Source organism: Danio rerio, chromosome 18, assembly GCF_049306965.1.
Source record: "Danio rerio strain Tuebingen ecotype United States chromosome 18, GRCz12tu, whole genome shotgun sequence".
Classification (NCBI taxonomy): Eukaryota; Metazoa; Chordata; class Actinopteri; order Cypriniformes; family Danionidae; genus Danio; species Danio rerio.
Window position 1 is genome coordinate 53,658,891 of NC_133193.1, and position 20,719 is coordinate 53,679,609.

Here is a 20,719-nt window from a genome sequence, read left to right on the forward strand (position 1 = left end):
CTACTATTGTTATCATTAATATAATTACTGATATTCATGGCAGTTTTATTATAACTTCTAGATTAACAATAATACTTCTTAGTAATCTGGAGACACTCTCACACACACATAATCTGGAGACGCATACAGTCACACACTGAGCAACCTATTCCGGAAACGCGCACACACACACGCAAACTCTTATAGTCATCCACACATACCAACCTGTGTGCAGTTTTCTGGAGCTGTGTGTGTTTACATCTGCTCCACTGATGCTGTCAAGACAGACAGACAGACCTCAGATCAATAAACAGGATGAACTGAATAACAGTCTGCAGATTCACACACGCACACAGAGCAACCCATTCTGGAAACACACACAAACTGTCTCTCTAACACACTTTCTCTCTCTCTGTCACACACACACAGAGGAACCCATTCTGAAGACACACACAAACTGTCTCTAACACACACACACACACACATCTCTCGTTCATTGCATCTGAATGCGTTTCAGTTGATGAATACAAATACCAAAGGAGATCAAAAGAAACATTACATAACACACATACATTGTATCCTCGGGAGAGTTGCTATGGAGACCGTTTCTCACAGCATCACACCTGACACAAGAGTCTTCACCATGACGTGAGCATATGCTGAAATAAACACTTCACACTATTAAAGAGCAAAGCACTCTGGGAGATCAGTTTGTGTTGGTCATCACAGCGCTCCTTTCCTCCGTCTGACGATGATTTGATAGGCTGGATAATTAACTAACACTGAACAGTTGAATCAAACACGGCATACGCAGAATCTATAATCATAAATCAGGCGAAATGTTCTGTTTGTGTTTTTTAAACATAGCAACTGCACAATCACCACAACAGATCAATTACTGTAGTTGTTACCATAGCAACTGTAGAATCACCACAACTGATAAATTACTGTAGTTGTCATGTTACCATAGCAACTGCAGAATCACCACAACAGATCAATTACTGTAGTTGTTCCCATAGCAACTGTAGAATCACCACAACTGATAAATTACTGTAGTTGTCATGTTACCATAGCAACTGCAGAATCACCACAACAGATCAATTACTGTAGTTGTCATGTTACCATAGCAACTGTAGAATCCTCACAACAGATCAATTACTATAACTGTTGTGTTACCATAGCAACTGTAGAATCACCACAACAAATCAATTACTGTAGACTGGTTACCATAGCAACTGTAGAATCACCACAACAAATCAATTACTGTAGTCTGGTTACCAAAGCAACTGTAGAATCACCACAACAGATTAATTGGAGAACTGAACTAGACTATGGTTATAAAGCTCTACAGTGTTTACTGTATATTGCTGTATTCTTTATCACACTGGTAATAAGTATCTCTTTTTTTCCTCATAGTGACTGTTTTCCACCCAGACAGGCTCAACTAGAAAGGTGAGCAGAACTTCCTGTGCAGCGGATTGTTTTTAATAATCCGTTAATGGATGAATTGGCTTTCACAATACTGCTCTGTGTTTTGATATTTCGCAATGTTTGGTGATGAACGTTTCCTCAGCTCATGTCATTCAGGTCTCGCACAAACTCTATTGTCATTTTCACACTTGAGTTACTGTGATAATGTCCAGCTCAAAGAAGAAGAAGCGTCTCTATTTACATTCAGAGACAGTGACAAAAACACCTTCAGTAAAAGACCAGCGGTCCACATAAAACACACTCGGTGAATGTGTGTGTACTAGCATTAATCCTGAAGACAAGACATAAACAACACAGAGAAAACATAATAAAGCACCAAACAAACCTGACAGGAAGGAATAAAATTATATAAAGAAAACGAAATAAATAAAATAAAAATTCAATGAATAAATTCAATAAAATGAATTAAAATAAATAAATAATAAAATAAAAATATAAATAAATAAAAATTACATTTAAAAATTACAATTAAAAAAATTTAAATAAAAGAAAATTATATAAAATAAAAAATTAAATTAAATAATAAAATTAAATCAAATGTTTTAATAAATTTAATAAAAATAAAATAATAAAATAAAAACAAAAACACGATAAAATACAATAAACAAATAAATAAATAAACAAATAAATAAAATACTAATTTCAAGAACATCTGTAACTGAATGTTGATGGTTAGAAACATACAAGCTAGGAAAATGACCAATTCAGATGCCGTACAAACCATTTAATCCTGTAGAACATCAGGAGAACAAGTGCTGTCTTAAAGAAAATGATATAAAATAAAATGCATACAAAACTAAAAAGGAGAAGAGGAAGAAGATGAATGAAATAAGTAAAACTGTTAATAAACAGCAGACCTGGTTAAGTTAGACCCATAAACTTTATTAGTCATAATCTCAAATCCTCCACATCCCCAACAATACATTCAGTATTTACATCTGGCGAGAGCTACTGTACAGATGCTGATACACACACACACACACACACACACACACACACACACACACACACACCACAAGAACAACATGAAGATAAAGAGTGTCTGGATGACAGAAGAAAGAGGACTAGCACAGGTCACAGCAGAGGTCAAGGAGCATCTGTCATCTGATTGGCTGAACTGCTCTAAATGGTTTCCATGGCAAACAGCCTCCAATCAGAGTATCAGTTTACAATCACAAAGCAACATAAGGTCAGATGTATAAACAACACACACATGCACACACACACACACACAGACACACACACACACACACAGTCAGACATACACTCAGAGACACACTTATACACACTTAACACATATACATGTGCACACACCAACACACACTCTATACAACAAAACATACGCACGCACACACAAACCCACACACTAGCAAAGCAATGTAAGGTCAGATATATGAGAATCTCACACACACACACACACGCACACAGACACACACACGTATGTACACACACACATACATGCACACAAGCATGTGCACACACACACACACACACACACACACGCGCATACAGACATACACACGTATGCACACACACACATGCACACAAGCATGTGCACACATATACAAACACACACACACACACACACACACACGCATAAGTGTGCACATAAACACACAAACACACACTCAGACAAACTCACACACTTGCAAAGCAATGTAAGGTCAACTGTATCAGCATCACACACTCACACACATAAGCACGCGCACACACATGCATAAGTGTGCACTACACACACACACACACACACACACACACCCACAATCAGACACACACACACACACACACACACACACACACACACACACACACACACCCACAATCAGACACACACACACACACACACACACACACACACACACACACACAAAATCAGACACACACATGCAAAGCAATGTCAACTATACAAACTAAACAAAGGTCACCTATATCAGCATCACACACTCTCTCTCTCTCACACACACACACACACACACACACACACACACACACACACTGGCCGGAAACATGGTCTCAGTCAGACATCATCATCATTATTATTGTGATTGATATTATTTTCTCCATAATAAGTTAGAGCAGAGCAGAGCGAGTGTGAGAGCGCAGTGCTGGACTCCTCCTCGGCGCTCTGCTTCTCTTTAGTCCATGCATGTACAGTATAAGGCAGAAACCACAGGACAGCACACTCACAGAAGCGTCTGATCACATCCAGCTAAACAACAAGCATCTCCTAAAGCAAAAGGCAAAGTCTGGAGGAAACGTGAGTCTGCAGAACGGGACAATCACACACACACACACACACACACACACACACACGCGCACGCATAACTCTGCAGGTCACTGTACCGTACGCAGCGGCGGGTGATGGAGCAATGAAACTGATTTTCTGAGGTAGACAATACAGGCGCGTTTCATTCTCCAGATCGCCCTCAGCTCTCCTCCACTATAAAGTGACTCTTTTATTTTAGTCTCAATCTAAAGGTCCTCGCTTCGCGCTTCAGACACATGATCTGCACAGCGGCCCAGTCCAAGTACACTTAAAAGGCAGCATCCGGCTCTCCTCTTTTCACTACTGATTTTAGGGGACTATAGGAAATCTGTGGCTCTGGAAAACATCCCGGTGATACTTCAGTCTTGATTCTGCCTCTGAACATTAGGAATACTGCAGTTTATAGTGAATACAGTAGTATTTCTGAACCACGCTATAGTCAGTTGTGTTATACTGTATACATTACAGTATGTGCCAGCATGCAATAGTGAACTGACAAACTGTACTGTAGTGTACTTTAGTTTTTACTGCAGTAAACTGTGGTGTAGTGTAGTATAATAAACCCTATACTAGGAGAAAACTACAGGATTGCCTCATTTCTTTATATTACTGCAGCTGTTGTGTTACCATAGCGACTACAGAATAACCACAGCAGATCAATTACTGTAGTTGTAGTGTTACCATAGCAACTGTGGAATCACCACAACAGATCAATTACTGTTGTTGCGTTACCATAGCAACTATAGAATCCCAGCAACAGATCAATTACTGTCGTGTTACTATAGCAACTGTAGAATAACCACAACAGATTAATCACTATAGTTGTCGTGTTACCATAGCAACTGTGGAATCACCACAGCAAAATAATGACTGTAGTTGTTGTGTTACCATAGCAACTATTGAATCCCCACAACATATCAGTTACTATTGTTGTGTTACCATAGCAACTGTAGAATAACCGCAACAGATCACTTGCTGTTGTTGTGTTACCATAGTAACTATAGAATCACCCCAACAGATCAATTACTGTTTTGTTACCATAGAAACTATAGAATCACCATACAAATCACACCAACATATCAGTTACTATTGTTGCGTTACCACAGCAACTGTAGAATCACCATAACACGATCAATTACTATAGCTTATGTATTGCCATAGCAACCACAGAATGACCACAACTAATTAATTCAAATGCTTTACACTAAAAAATGCTGGGTTGATTTTTGTTTTTAAATTATAATTTTTTTTAACCCAACAGTCGTGTTTGTCAATATTTGACCCAGCATTGGGTCACAACAACCCAGGGTACTATAGTATAGTTAAAAACACTACAGTATTCACTATAAATGACCACAGTATTTTTTTTCATGTGGGTCAGTCTTATTCAATCTCTGCATGTGTTTTTCTCTGTATCATCTGCAAATGTTCATGTGATTAATGGTTAATATCTCAGACTCTGTATGTTTAGACAACACTATCATCACAGACAGTCACGTTCTGCTAATTAAACGCACGGTTCAGTGTCTTTGTTTCATATGAACAGTGTTCCAGAAGTCAACAAATGAGTGATAAATCAGTATAAACGCCACACATGACAGTTTCTGTACAGTTAGTTTGTAGGAGCGCAGAAACAAACCACTGACAAAATGTGGGTCCAAAAACGCTGATCTGGAGTCAGTAGCTCTGCTTGAGATGAAAATGAGTCTTCTTGCAGGATCTCAGTAGCACTTTAGTTTTGCTGAATAATGGTTTCTCAGCATGGGCTATAGTGTCCGTATGGCCACGGGGTACAGCAGAGACATGTGCTCGGCTCCTTTAATGGGTAGTTTGCGGCTGGAGTAATAGTGGATGATCTCGGGAACGCTGTCGAACAGGCAGCTGTTTTGACCCAGCACATATTTACTGTCTTTGGTCCGCGAGAGCTTCATATGCATGAAGCCCTGACTGCTCCTGGAGAGAGAGAGAGAGAGATTTAGGGTTATTGAAGGAGGGAGGGAGAGAGAGACAGAAACAGAAAGAGAGTAACCTAAAGCAGTAACCCTTTTTTTTGGTGTACAAGTTTACTTACTTGATTATTTATTTATTTATTTATTTATTTATTTATTTATTTATTTATTTATTTATTTATTTATTTATTTATTTATTTATTTATTTATTTTGTATGTTTGTTTGGAAAGTAGGATCATTATAATGATTATAACAATTATGATTATGATTACTACTACTATTATTATTAATAATAATAATAATAATAATAATGATGATGATAATAATAATAATAATAACAATAGATGTTTTTATTTATTAGATTTTTTTAATTAATTAATTTATGTTTTATTTATTTATTAACATCATCATGTTTATTTATTTAAATATAGATTTTTGGGGTATTATGGTCATTTTTATATTATTATGGTTTTGATGATGATAATGATGATGATTATACTTATTTTAATTAATAATAATTGATGTTTTGTATTTATTTATTCATTTGTTTGGTTGTTTGTTTGGTTGTTTTTTTTGTTGTTTTGCTTATTTATTTGGATATTAGAATCATTTAAATGATTATTATTATAATGATTATTATGATGATTATTAATAATAATAATAATAATAATTGATGTTTTGTATTTATTTATTCATTTGTTTATTTGTTTGTTTGTTTTTTTATTTGTTGTTTTGCTTATGTATTTGGATATTAGAATCATATTAATGATTATTATGATAATGATTATTATAAAAATAAATAATAATTGCTGTTTTTATTAATTTTAAATTATTTTATTATTAATATTATTTATTTATTTATTTGGATATTACAATCATTCCCCAGAGATGGTTTGCGGCTGGAAGGGCATCCACTGCGTAAAAATGTGCTGGATAAGTTGGCGGTTCATTCCACTGTGGCGACCCCGGATTAATAAAGGGACTAAGCCGACAAGAAAATGAATGAGTGAATTATGATCATTATAATTATTATGTTTTTTGTTTATTTTAAGTTATTTATTTATTTATTAGGATGTTATGATCCTCATTATGATGATGATAATATCAATAATTGATTTTTTTATTTATTTTGAATTCTTTTATCATGTTTTTTATTTATTTATTTATTTATTTATTTATTTATACCATCACCATATATATTTATTTAATAAAAATACTTAATATTTTCTTGTTACTTGAAAGAGAAACTGAAGCAAAATCATTTCTTATTTCTTATATGCTGTGATGTTATTAATGAATAAATGAATTAACAAATGATTTACTCATTTGGATATTATTATTATTGTTATGATTATTATTGTTATGATGATGATGATTAATAATGATAATAATAATAATAATAATAATAATAATAATTATAATTATAACAATAATAATAATATTAATAATAATTTATGCTTTTTAAATTATTTAAATTATTTATTATTAATATTAATTATTTATTACTATTTATCATCATGCTTATTTATTTGTTTATTTAAAAACATTAAATTTTGTTTTGCTACTTGAAACAGAAACTTAAGCAAAATCATCTTTTATTTCTTATATTTCTGTAAATTTAATTATTTATTTATTCATTTATTTATCTGGATATTATGCGTGCTATATGCTTATTGCTATTACTCTGGCATCACTGCAATAAAGCAACTAGAACTTGACCTTAAAGAGGTTAATAAAGAAAACAATGTTTGATTAGTTTGTCAGACAGCGGCTCTCATTGGCAAGCGCATCACGTGTGTGTTTGTGTGTGTGTGTGTGTGTAATGTAGAGCAGGAGATGCACAGCTTTAATAAGCGCCGCTGTACAGCCTTTAAAATGTTCTCTCAACGGGACACTGAATGCAAAGCAAATTAAAAGCCAAGGACAGAGAGAAGCTGCACACCTGACAAAACCTGCAGGATCGCATGTCTGACTATACTGCTGTGCAACATTATACTGCTGTGGTGGAAAAGAGCGTGTGCTTGTCTTGAGAATGCTGGATATTACTCTAAAATAGTGCAGAGACTTGAAGATATTTTGATGTGAACCAGCTAAAACAGCCACAAAATATATTATACAACATCAGAAAATATAAAAAAAAAATAGTATAAAAAATACTCTGCTCTGATTGGTCAAATGGTTATACTCTGCTCTGATTGGCCAGATTTCAGTGTGTTGTTATTGGTCAAATGGCCCTACTGTGCTCTAATTGGTCGAATGCTTCTACTTTGCTCTGATTGGTCATATAGCTTTGCTCTGATTGGTCTTGTAGCCTTTTCATCTGTTTGGTCAGTTGCTCCGATAGGTCAGATCTCTAAGTGAGTTGTGATTGGTCAGGTGGCCTTACTCTGCTCGGATTGGTCAAACAGTTGTGCTCTGATTGGTCTGATGACTAAGTGTGTTGTGATTGGTCAGGAAGACGTACTCTGCTCCAATTGGTCAGTTGGTTCTACTCCTCTCTGATTGGTTAGATCTCTTAGTATGCTCTGATTGGTCAGATTACCCAATCTGTTGTAATTGGTCATAAACCCTAACACTCATTAGCATACCTGAATTTCAGCTCAGCACTTATAAACAATGAATAAACAATGACAATAGCGCACTTGTAAACAATGATAATAGAGCTCATAGCAATGACCACAGAGGACACCCTCATCTCTCAGTGCCGTCATCACTGATACTCCATGATTCTCTTCAACACGAGGACTCACTTCACCTCATAGATCTGAGAGGTTCATGTGCTCCACTATGATGTCGGTCTGTTCACTGATACTGTGGAGGATCTGCAGATCTGAATATGTGTCAAGTGTTTGACTCATTAACTGCATGAAGAGTCACTGCAAGTGTTCAGCTGCTGTCATCTTTAAACGGGTTCAATAGGAGTTAAGAAGTATTGACGGCAGCTCTGACGTGCTGTCGATAAGCACACAACATCATCTGGACTGAGCTGCCGGCTTGTGGAAACAAACAAAGCATGCACTTCAGCTCCTGAGGGTTTACATGCACAAATATGCAACTTGAGTTTTAATATTAACGCAATATTTCAACCAAAAATGAAGATTCTGTCATCATTTAATCTCCCTCTACTTCTTACAAACATCTATAAATATCTTTTATTTCTGTTTAATACAAAATATATAAACCACAGGGGCGACGCAGTGGTGCAGTAGGTAGTGCTGTCAGAAGAAGACTTCAAACAGTAAGAAGGTTGCTAGTTTGAGCCTCGGCTGGGTTAGTTGGTGTTTCTGTGTGGAGTTTGCATGTTCTCTCCGGGTGCTCCGGTTTCCCCCACAGTCCAAACACATGCGCTATAGGGGAATTGATGTAGTGTATGTGTGTGTGTGTGTGTGTGTGTGTGTGTGTGTGTGTGTGTGTGTGTGTGTGTGTGTGTCTGTGAACAATTGTGTATGGGTGTTTCCCAGAGATGGGTTGCAACGTAAAAATGTAAAACGTATGCTGGAATAGTTGGCAGTTCATTCCGCTGTGGTAACCCCAGAATAATAAAAGGACTAAGCCGAAAATAAAATGAATGGATGAACCAGTAGGGTAACACTTGATATTGATGCTCCATTTGAGTTTTAGTAGACTGTCTGCTTATAATCTGTTGATACTGACAATAAAAATACATTTAACTGACTATAAGTAACTGTGCAAGTACGTCAACAGACTAACTCTAACTCTAACCCAAACCTGCTTATAATCTAATGAGAATTAGTTGACATGTAGATGCTGTAACTTAATTTAACAACTGGACCATCAAATTAAAGTGTGACTACCAGCAGTCTTTTTCTTCCCAAAAATCAGTAAAAAAAATGGTTAAAAATTAAAAAATTAAAACAAATTGTAGGTGAAATATTCTCTTTATCTGATTCTGATAAAAATATGTGTTAAATGAGCTGTAATTAGGTTTATATATATAAATATATAATATAAATCCCATCAACATTTATCATTCACATATTACATATGTTTAGGTCGGCGGCGCGGTGGGTGGGGCTGTCACCTCACAGCAAGAAGTGTTTCTGTGTGGAGTTTGCATGTTCTCCCCGTGTTGGCGTGGGTTTCCTCCGCGTGTTCCGATTTCCCCCACAGTCCAAACACATGCGCTATAGGGGAACTGATCAACTAAATTGGCTGTGGTTGGTGAATGAGTGTGTATGGGTGTTTCCCAGTGATGGGTTGCAGCTGGAAGGGCATCCGCTGTGTAAAGCATATACTGTAATAGTTGCGACCCCTGATGAATAAAGAGACTAAGCTGAAAATAAATAAATATGTTCAGGTCATGTAACTGCATTCTTACAGACTAGAAAGTTAATATAGTTCAGAAGTGGCTGCATTAAAAATATTAGGAATATTATAATATTATAATCAAAATATTACTTTTATATAATAACATTGTAATAATGCAGCCACTTCAGATCTATGTAAACTTTCTAGTCTGTAAGAATGCAGTTATATGACCTGAACATATGAGAATTATGTAAATGTCCGATATTTATATTACATGATAAGTAATATCATCGGTGTGCATGTAATTAGCAATATTATTATTAAAATATGACTTTATATATTAAATTATATATCATATATTATTTCATTTCTATAGCTCTACATATTTGCACATTCCTGTAGGTTTATTCTATGTGTAATGGACAGGATTTTCACTTGGCTTCACCCGGTAGACTTCTTTAACTTACAGCCTTCATTAATGCGCAGAGCTGATGGTAATTAAAGCTGTGGAGATTGATGCGGATGAAGGGAAACTCTGCTGAAGCTGATAAACCTGCTGCTGCTTTTATGGTACATCAGATGAGCGGAAAGTGCAGATGAGCTCCGGCGTTATCTCTTTAAATTACAAGCCCAAAGAGTGTGTTTCTGCAGTGACCCGTTCTCCGGTTCCTCACAGCGCTCGTGGTCCTGCTGCCGATGTGCATTAGTGCACCGCTAATTCATAAACTTTTACTCTCCCTCCATTCACAGGAGATTTATTCCTCTCCCTTCAGCCGTTCTGTGTCTTTCTCCATCCATAAAGCAGGTCAGCGATAAAAACCTCTTTGTGAATCAGTGCATTAGAGAATCACTGAATCAGAGCCTCAAGGAAATCAGTGCATCAGAGAATCACTTAATCAGAGCCTCAAGTGAATCAGTACATCAGAGAATCACTAAATCGGAGCATCAAGTGAATCAGTGCATCAGAGAATCACTGAATCAGAGCCTCAAGTGAATCTGTGCATCAGAGAATCACTGAATCAGAGCCTCAAGTGAATCTGTGCATCAGAGAATCATTGAATCAGAGCCTCAAGTGAATCCGTGCATCAGAGAATCACTGAATCAGAACTTCAAGGGAATCAGTGTATCAGAGTATCAATGTAACAGAGCATCAAGTTAATCAGTGCATCAGAGAATCACTAAATCGGAGCATCAAGTGAATCAGTGCATCAGAGAATCACTGAATCAGAACCTCAAGGGAATCAGTGCATCTGAGAATCACTGAATCAGAGCCTCAAGTGAATCAGTGCATCAGAGAATCACTGAATCAGAGCCTCAAGGGAATCAGTGCATCAGAGAATCGCTGAATCAGAGCCTCAAGTGAATCAGTGTATCAGAGAATCACTGAATCAGAACTTCAAGGGAATCAGTGTATCAGAGAATCACTGAATCAGAGCCTCAAGTGAATCAGTGCATCAGAGAATCACTGAATCAGAACTTCAAGGGAATCAGTGTATCAGAGAATCACTGAATCAGAGCGTTATACATTATCAGAGAGTTATCACATAATGAAAGCCCATCAGTTTCCACATTATCATCATCATATTATTATTGTCAATACAGTCCCTTTCATAATATATGAAGCTGATATTGGTGTGTGTTTGGTGCTGTTGCTCATCACTGATGCGCATCACAGACTGAATATTTGATCAGATCACCGTGTGTGTGTGTGTGTGTGTGTGTGTGTGTGTGTGTGTGTGTGTGTGTGTGTGTGTGCGCGTGTGTGTGTGTGTGTGTGTGTGTGTAAAGTCTCAGTTTCTGCACAGCTGTCAGGTCTGCTTTAACTCAGATGTGTGTGTGTGGGTATGTGTGTGTGTGTTTATACCTGCTCGCTCCCGCTGAGGCACTGATTCAGGCCAGATCTGACTGACTGCCTCTTAAATGGAGCTTTCAGGTTCAATATCAGTTGTGCTCTATTGACAGCTGTTGATTAGCACAGAAATGAGTTGGACTCGGGGTTTAGCTGAGGTTATGTGCTTCTGTTTAGATCCAACGGCTGGAATTATCATATAGATAGCATTACAGCACAAACAACACACTCCTGCAGGACAGATCGACATGACAGATTTCCTACATTTAACTTCAATTTGTTTATTCCTTCATTTCATTTATCATCTCAATTACTTGACTGTATGCATACACACATTTTAAAAAGGAGTGTGTGTGTGTGTGTGTGTGTGTGTGTGTGTGTGTGTGTGTGTGTGTGTGTGTGTGTGTGTCTTACTTAAGCGAGAGTGAGAAGTCGTTCTTGCTGGTCTCGCTGTTTCTGACCAGGTAACTGGCCTCTTTACACAGTCTGAGCAGAGCTTCTGCATCTGTGCGGCTGATGGCACCATGATACCAGCTGTGGAGAAGAAGACAGATCAGAGAATCAGTGAATCAGTAAATCACTGCTTCAGAGAATCAGATTCAATCAAACAGAGAATCATTAAATGACTTCTTCAGGGAATTAGTAAATCATTGAATCATAGTATCAGAGCATCAAAGAATTAGTGAATCATAATATCAGAGAATTAGAGATTAAATGAATCAGAGAATTGATAAACCACTGCCCAGGGAATCAGCAAATCAGTGAAATACTGCTTTAAAGAATCCGCAAATCAATTAATTAGTAACAGAGCATCAGAGAATCAATGAATCAGAATATCAGATAATCAGAACATCAGAGATTCAATGGTTCAGAAAATCAGCGAATCACTGCTTCAGAGAATCAACAAATCCGTGCATGTGAGAATCAGTGAATCAAAGCCTCAGAGAATCACTAAACGAGAGAATCAATGAACCAAAGTATCTGAAAATCTGTGAATCAGAGCATCAGAAATCAGAAATCCTGTGAACCAGACAATCAGTAAATCAGAGTTTGAGAATCAGTGAATCGGATAACTGGTGAACAAGAGAATTAGTGAATCAGACAATCTGTGAATCAGAGAGTCTGAGAATCAGTGAATCAGATAATTAGTGAATCAGATAATCAGAGAGTGTGAGAATCAGATAATTAGTGAATCAGAGAATCTGTGAATTAGAAAGTCTGAGAATCAGTGAATCAAATAATTAGTGAATCACAGAATCAATGAATCAGAAAGTCTGAGAATCAGTGAATCAGATAATTAGTGAATCACAGAATCAGCGAATCAGAGAGTCTGAGAATTAGTGAATAAGATAATTAGTGAATCAGAGAATCAGTGAATCAGGCAGTTTATGAATCAGTGAATTAGATAATTAGTTAATCACAGAATCAGTAAATCAGAGAGTCTGAGAATCAGTGAATCAGATATTTAGTGAATCAGAGAATCAGTGAATCAGAGTCTGAGAATCATTGAATCAAATAATTAGTGAATCACAGAATCCGTGAATCAGAGAGTCTGAGAATTAGTGAATAGGATAATTAGTGAATCACAGAATCAGTGAATCAGAGATGAATCAGAGAACAATAAACCAGTAAGTCTGAGAATAAATGAATGAACAAACAGTGATTCAGAGAATCAGTGAATCAGTCAATATGTGAATAGGAAAATTAAGAATCAGAAAATCAGAGAATTATTGAATCTGTGCATCAGCAAATTAAACCACGACATAATCAGTGATTTATAGATTTAAAGAATCAGTGAATCAGAGAACCAGGGGATCAGAAAAACTATACATTAGACAATTCGAGAATCAGTGAATCAATAAGTCAAGGAATCAGACAATCTGTTAATCAAAGAATCAAGTGAATCAGAGAACGAGTGAATCCAAACACAAGTGTGTGTGTGTGTGTGTGTGTGTGTGTGTGTGTGTGTGTGTGTGTGTGTGTGTGTGTGTGTGTGCATGTGTGTGTAAGACTCACAACTGTCCCTCTAGTGGCAGAGCGGGGTCGATTCTCTCTCCAACGCTCTGATCGACTGAACTCGTCTTCATGTTGACCAGACAGGCGCTGGAGTGACGCTGCAGAGGACGATTCTTCTCCACACCATCAAACTGAACTATAACACACGAAAACCACAACACAGATCATTCCTACAACCACACGCATGCATCTTTTCTCATTAAGGGATGTAATTTTGAGATTCATTTTTTTATATAACGACAGATGACGTTTGTAATTGGCAAATCCTCATGTCATTTGTCCTCACAAATTAAAATGAACCTCTTATATTTATTTTATATTCATATTTACTATCTTATATTTAAAAGATGGGGGGTTTATAAACCCGAATAAGTTTAGTTATTTAAAATAAAAAAGTATTATGGCTCTTATTTATTCTAATGATGTATGAAACATAGTATTGCTAACATTTCTCAAGATTAATTGCAATAATGCATGGGTCATTATTTAATATAAAGCCAAATACTTGTATAACTACACCTAAAACAGACCATACTCTTAGTGTGTACAGTACATGTCATTAATTAATAATGCACAGCAATTAACTGTAATTAAACGAAAATGATCTGTGCCATGTCGAGGTCCAGATTGCTGTAATATTCTGATATTAGACAGCAGACTCAATGTTATTCCTCCAAAAACTGTCTTCATTTGGCAAGGATGTCTATTTCCAACTCTTTAATTGTAATCACAAATGTACTGGACGACGTCCAAGAGTCGAAAACGAAATCAAAACTGTTGAAATAAAACCCACAAGCGAGCTGTAATTACTCCAGCATGGCACTGCTCTCCGGAAAGAGCTTTCGAGGAGGAAAAAACCCCAACATGAGCTTGTAGAAGCAGCGATTGGCAGATGGAGCTGTGTGAGTGTGTGTGTGTGTGTGTGTGTGTGTGTGTGTGTGTGTGTGTGTGTGTGTGTGTTTTATTGAGCAGAAACTGACGAGAGCCGGAGGGATAGGAGCTCATCCTGCATGTGATGAAAGCAGATCCACTTCATAAAAACACTGAAAAGCACTCAAGCGTATCGGCGGCGGCGGCTCACGGGACGTCCTGAATCAAGCACACTGATTTATGCACACAATAAACACCTGTAGAGGAGTCGCAAATGCTGTATATGCACACAAACCTTTTCGGTAAGTGCTCTCAACAGCTTCCGGTGAACTGTTACGCTGTTAAATAAATTACCACCTTATTTATTATGCAAAAAAATACACTGATGACACGACATGAAGACCAATACTGAAAAAGAAGGTGTGTGTGTGTGTGTGTGTGTGTTTAAGATCTGATTTCTTTGAAAATAATTGATTTTCAATGTCTGATTGAGATGCAATATAAAGGTTGCTGGTTTGAGTCTCGGCTGGGTCAGTTGGTGTTTCTGTGTGGAGTTTGCATGTTCTCCCCGTGTTGGTGTGGGTTTCCTCCGGGTGCTCTGGTTTCCCCCACAGTCCAAACACATGCGCTATAGGGGAACTGATCAACTACACTGGCCGTAGTGTATGAGTGTGTGTTTGAATGAGTGTGTATGGGTGTTTCCCAGCACTCGGTTGCAGCTGCAAAGGCATCCGCTGTGTAAAACATATGCTGGAATAGTTGTTGGTTCATTCCGCTGCAGCGGCCCCTGTTAAATAAGGGACTAAGTTGAAGGAAACCGAAAATAGCCACACACTCTTTCACCGGAGGTGTAGCAGCAGCTGAAAAACACTCGCTGTGAATAAAACACATCAGCCTCTGTGCTGGAGGAATCTAAAGGAAGAAGTCAAAGCCCGTTGTAGAGCATCGGTTTCAGCAGGAGACTCAGCACAGGGGTCACAGAGGTCACAGGGGTCGCAGGGGTCACAGGAAGTAGCCGTAGTGAAAGAGCTCATGTTTCTGATGGATTCATCTGTAGCCTCAAGCGACACACACACACACACACACACACACACACACACACACACACACACACACACGCACACACACACACTGCAAAACATACTTTTCCTACTTAACAGTTTTAGTCTTGTTTCTAGTTCAAATATATACAAATCCTCAAATCGAGAAGTGTTTTCTAGGTAAATCAATGTAAAGAATGATGATCTGTGATGAGAAAACATGAAGGCAAAATGAAGAGATTTTGTCCCGAAAACATGTTAAATAATCTGCTGATGGGGTGAGCAAAATAAACTTTCCACACACTGTAAATGTCAGTATTTTCCTCCCCCCACTGGCAGATTAACATGAAGATAGATTCCTGCTATTTTACATTGTAATATTCAAATGTTTTTTACCATTTTTACTGTTTCATAATCAAATAGAAAATACTTACAATATCTATTTTCAAATACTTATTTTATTTAGGCAGAATGGTGGCTCCGTGGTGTCGCACTGAGGCCTCACAGCAAGAAGGTCTCTGGTTTGAGTCTCGGCTGGGTCAGTTGGTGTTTCTGTGTGGAGTTTGCATGTTCTCCCTGTGTTGGCGTGGGTTTCCTCCGGGTGCTCCGGTTTCCTCCACAGTCCAAACACATGCGCTATAGGGGAACTGATCTACTGAACTGGCGTAGTGTATGAGTGTATGAGTGTGTGTGTGTGTGTGTGTATGTGTATGAGTGTGTATGGGTGTTTCCCAGTTTTGGGTTGCGGCTGAAAGGGCATCCCCTGTGTGAAACATATGCTGGAATAGTTGGCAGTTTATTCCTCTGTGGCGATCTCTGATGATGAATTATGTTTGTGTATTTATTTATTAAACACTTGAACATTTTTATGTACAGCAAAGGCACTTTTTGAGGTCAGTGTTTCCCGCGGTACAGAACATTTCAATATTCCTACTGATCATAGTTTAATGATATGAAAAGTGTACACTATGCTATCCAAACCATGCGCATGCCCGTTTCCCGGATGGTTTGAGAAGTGTGAGTGCGCTGAATCGGGCTCTGAGCGTGGTTCACTAGGGCTTTGGTGCGGTACGCTTGTGTGTGAGTGCAAAGCGCGCCTGAGCCTGAAACTGAAGACGAGACGTGATTTTAAGGAACTGTTTGATATGGATTTAATAATCATTCTTACTGTTCAATGAACACAAACATGTTGTAGATTATATAAGACACAAACCCCCTCACCTCAGCTTCAGCAGACCTGCTCATTCCTGCAGCACTAGAGCTTTATGATTGTTTATGAGCGTCAAGAGGCTGATCTGTTTGGTGTAATATCTGACTGTGTGTCACCGCATATCAAACCACTAAACGATATAATTAAAGAAATGTCCACTGTGCTGAGCGAGAGCGCTTTGCTTCTTAAACTGAACAGCGCATCATCGATGATGTAAGCATGCTCAGGCGCGAATGTAATGTGAGTGCGGGCCGTCGGGGGGGACAGCAGGGGGGACAAGCGTGCTTCAGCCCGGGTCAAGGCAACTGTACATAGTGTGAGTACACCAGAACACAAGCAAGGTTAGATGCGCAGTATGTGCACATAAATTACTGACATGGATCATTGTAATGTTAGCTTCTTCTGTTAGCACAACAAATCAGAAATCCTCATCTGCTGCTGCATGTGCACGTGTAATCCAGACGCATGATAATGAGCATTGAAATATTCATGCAAGATGCACTTGAATATCAGCACGGATAACCAGCATTATGAGCATGCAACAGTGTTAAAGTAGACTTGAAGAGCTCAGACTGTGTGTGTGTGTGTCATAATTTCTGTTTACTGTTTGGCATAAACTGTATGCCTGTGAAGAAAAGGGCCTGTTGCCATGGAAACACGCCTTTCAACCCCATCATAACTGTCAAATCACCATCTGAACGCTCTTTAGAAAGGAAGACAAGTGTGTGTGTATGTGTGTGTGTGTGTGTGTGTGTGTATGTGTGTGCCTAAAAATGAACGTGAGTGCTGGAAAATAAAACACAAGCAGTGTAAGTGAAGGTGACAAGCATATTGTGACCCTCCAAAACACAAAGCGTGACCCCTACGTGACCCTCATGAAAATGTCTGTAACCATGGTGATAGCGAGGCCAATCAGCAGTGGTCATGTGTGTGACTTAAGTGCTGTAGCTGGATGCAGACTCAGACCAACGCAGACTCAAATGCAGATGTGGACGCAGACGAACACAGACATAGACGGACAGACTATAACCTCAAATGCAGATGCAGACAGAGACTCAAACCCAGAGGCAGATGTAGACACAGACAGACAGCTGCAGATGTAAAAGCAGACATAGACGTAGATGTGGATACAGATGCAGACTCAATCCCAGACGTAGATGTAGACACAGACAGACTCGGACTCAAACCCAGATGTAGACAGATTCAGACCAACATAGATGCAAATGCAGATGCAGACACTGATGTAGATGTAGACACAGACACAGACAGAATCAGACTCAAACAGACTCAGACATAGATGTAGACACAGTCAGAACAAGACATAGAAGCAGAAACAGACTCAAACCCAGACATAAATGTAGATGTAGACAGACTCAGACTCCCAGACTCAACCCCAGATGCAGATGCAGACATATTCAGATTCAACCCCGAATGTAGATGTAGGCGGAGACACATATGCAGATTTAAGCACAGATGCAGACAGCCTTAGACTCAGACACAGCCACCGGCACACACAGATGCAGCCACTGCCACAGACATATGCATATACACAGACACCGCTGCAGATGAAGACACAGATGCAGACTGCTGCGCATGACAAGTTAGACGTCAGACTCTCTGCTTCACCTTCCTCTAACAAACACCCTTCACCATCACTCATAACACACCACAGCGAAGAAGACAAAGCAGCCTGTCAAATAAAGCTGAGGACAACGTGTGTGTGTGTGTGTGTGTGTGACAGTGATGAAGCATCTGACAGACACATTCAGACAGTGTCCCTGATTCCCTACAGTGACTGCTGACAGTGGGCGTGTCCTCTGATGCAAAGTGGAGAGGAATTTAAATATGCAAATGAGTAACATGCAATGGCCTGCCTGATTCTACCAGTTTATAAAAACAGTTTTTAATATTCTCCACAACATATGTCTTTTGCGCTCTCGTTTCTGGACTGTGATCTTCAGTTTTTGTTCGATGAGTCGATCAGTTTTGTCTCTGGTCCTGACTAATCTACTGTATATGAACAGGGCTTCATCTAGAGAATATGAATGATGAAGAGAGATCTGTGAGGGGTGTAAATACTCATTCATGCTGAGCAACTGTGTGATGCTGTCATGTTAATATAGAGCAAAATCTCTGAGGAGTATTTCCAGTATCTTGTTGAATCTCTGGCATGAAGGATTAAGGCAGTACTGAAGGCAAAAGGGGTCCGACCTTGTCCTATTACGGTGTACCTAATAAAGTGGCCCATGAGTGTACATGCAAACAAACTCATCTCATCCTTTCAGAATGCTAAGTTATTTATAAGAGTGAACAGATGCAGATTAATAGCATTTATCACATTAGTGTGTGTGTGTGTGTGTGAATCTCTGTTGAACAGCAGAAAACACACTTGATCCAGAGCCGGACTGAAGCTCTGAGTTAAACCTGACAGCATTAAATGAAAACCCGTATCAGATCAGAGCGACGGATGACTGAGGGAAACTCCCAGCGCAAACACAACCTTCATCAGGAGATAAGAGCATTTACACACACCTCAGCAGGAGATAACACACACTGAGTGATCACACACACACCGCACCAGGAGATAACACACACACACTGAGCGATCACATGCACAAATCAGACACAAGCTGCTGTCCATCATCAGGATTCAAGTCTGAGTTCATCAACATCAGGCTGAAGACTCTCCGTACAAATGCAACTGTAGAACTAGTCTGCACTGTTTGTGTGTGTTTTTCACAATAATCAGCAAAATGAAAATGTACAATATAAATGTAGACTCTTCTGATCAATAAAGCAGTGCTGTTAGATCAGCGTTAGCCATGTGTGTTCTGAATGCACACAGACGACTGGAGACTCATACAAATGACTCTGCTCTACACTAAAGCATACAGTGAGGGTTACATCTGAACACATTTACTAATTAAAGGCTCTAATTAATTCCCATCTTCTAATTTACTAATGGAAGCGCGAGCAGGGCTCAGTGGGGAGACCGATCATAAATCAGCAGCGCAATTCAATTCTCCAGTCCGTGACTAACCAGACTGAGTGCTTCATATTCTGCAGAAGAGCGGGAACAGCAGATTAAGACACAGCTTCACATTCAGAGTCACTCCTGACCTGCTGTTAGAGTCAAAAACACTCAGTGTGTGCTTTAGATCTGAATCTGTTTATGGGTTTTGAATCTGAATCAGTGTTCTGGATCTGAATCAGAGTTTCTGTGCTTTGGATCTGAATCAAACTATTGGATCTCAATCAGAGTTTCTGTATTTTGGATATGATTCAATTTCTTTATTTCAGACCTGAATCAGTTTCTGCATTTTGGATCTGAATTGGTTTCTGTGTTTTGGATTTGAATCAGTTTCTTTATTTCGGATCTGAATCAGTTTTTTTATTTTAGATCTGAATCAGTTTCTGTATTTTGGATCTGAATCAGTTTCTGTATTTTGGATCTGAATCGGTTTCTGTGTTTTAGATCTGAATCAGTTTTTGTGTTTTGGATCTGAATCAGTTTTTTTATTTCAGATCTGAATCAGTTTCTGTATTTTGGATCTGAATCAGTTTCAGTGTTTTGGATCTGAATCAGTTTCTGTGTTTTAGATCTGAATCAGTTTTTGTGTTTTGGATCTGAATCAGTTTCTTTATTTCGGATCTGAATCAGTTTCAGTGTTTTGGATCTGAATCAGTTTCTGTGTTTTAGATCTGAATCAGTTTCTGTGTTTTGGATCTGAATCAGTTTCTGTATTTTGGATCTGAATCGGTTTCTGTGTTTTAGATCT

At 38.4% G+C, this 20,719-nt stretch overlaps 1 protein-coding gene across 5 annotated transcripts in view; it reads right to left on the reverse strand.

Moving 5' to 3' along the window:
- Positions 1–2,331: 2,331 nt before the first annotated feature.
- The window catches only part of zgc:158464, a 111,620-nt gene continuing 93,232 nt past the window's right edge, over positions 2,332–20,719 (reverse strand). For all 5 annotated transcript variants that reach the window (XM_073929579.1, XM_073929577.1, XM_073929576.1 and 2 more), the window contains 3 exons: positions 13,821–13,956; positions 12,219–12,338; positions 2,332–5,689 (listed from right to left, as the gene is read on the reverse strand). In XM_073929579.1, coding sequence (XP_073785680.1) covers positions 5,503–5,689; positions 12,219–12,338; positions 13,821–13,956 — 443 coding nt within the window. In that variant the 3' untranslated portion in view covers positions 2,332–5,502. The remainder of the gene's footprint in view (positions 5,690–12,218; positions 12,339–13,820; positions 13,957–20,719) is intronic.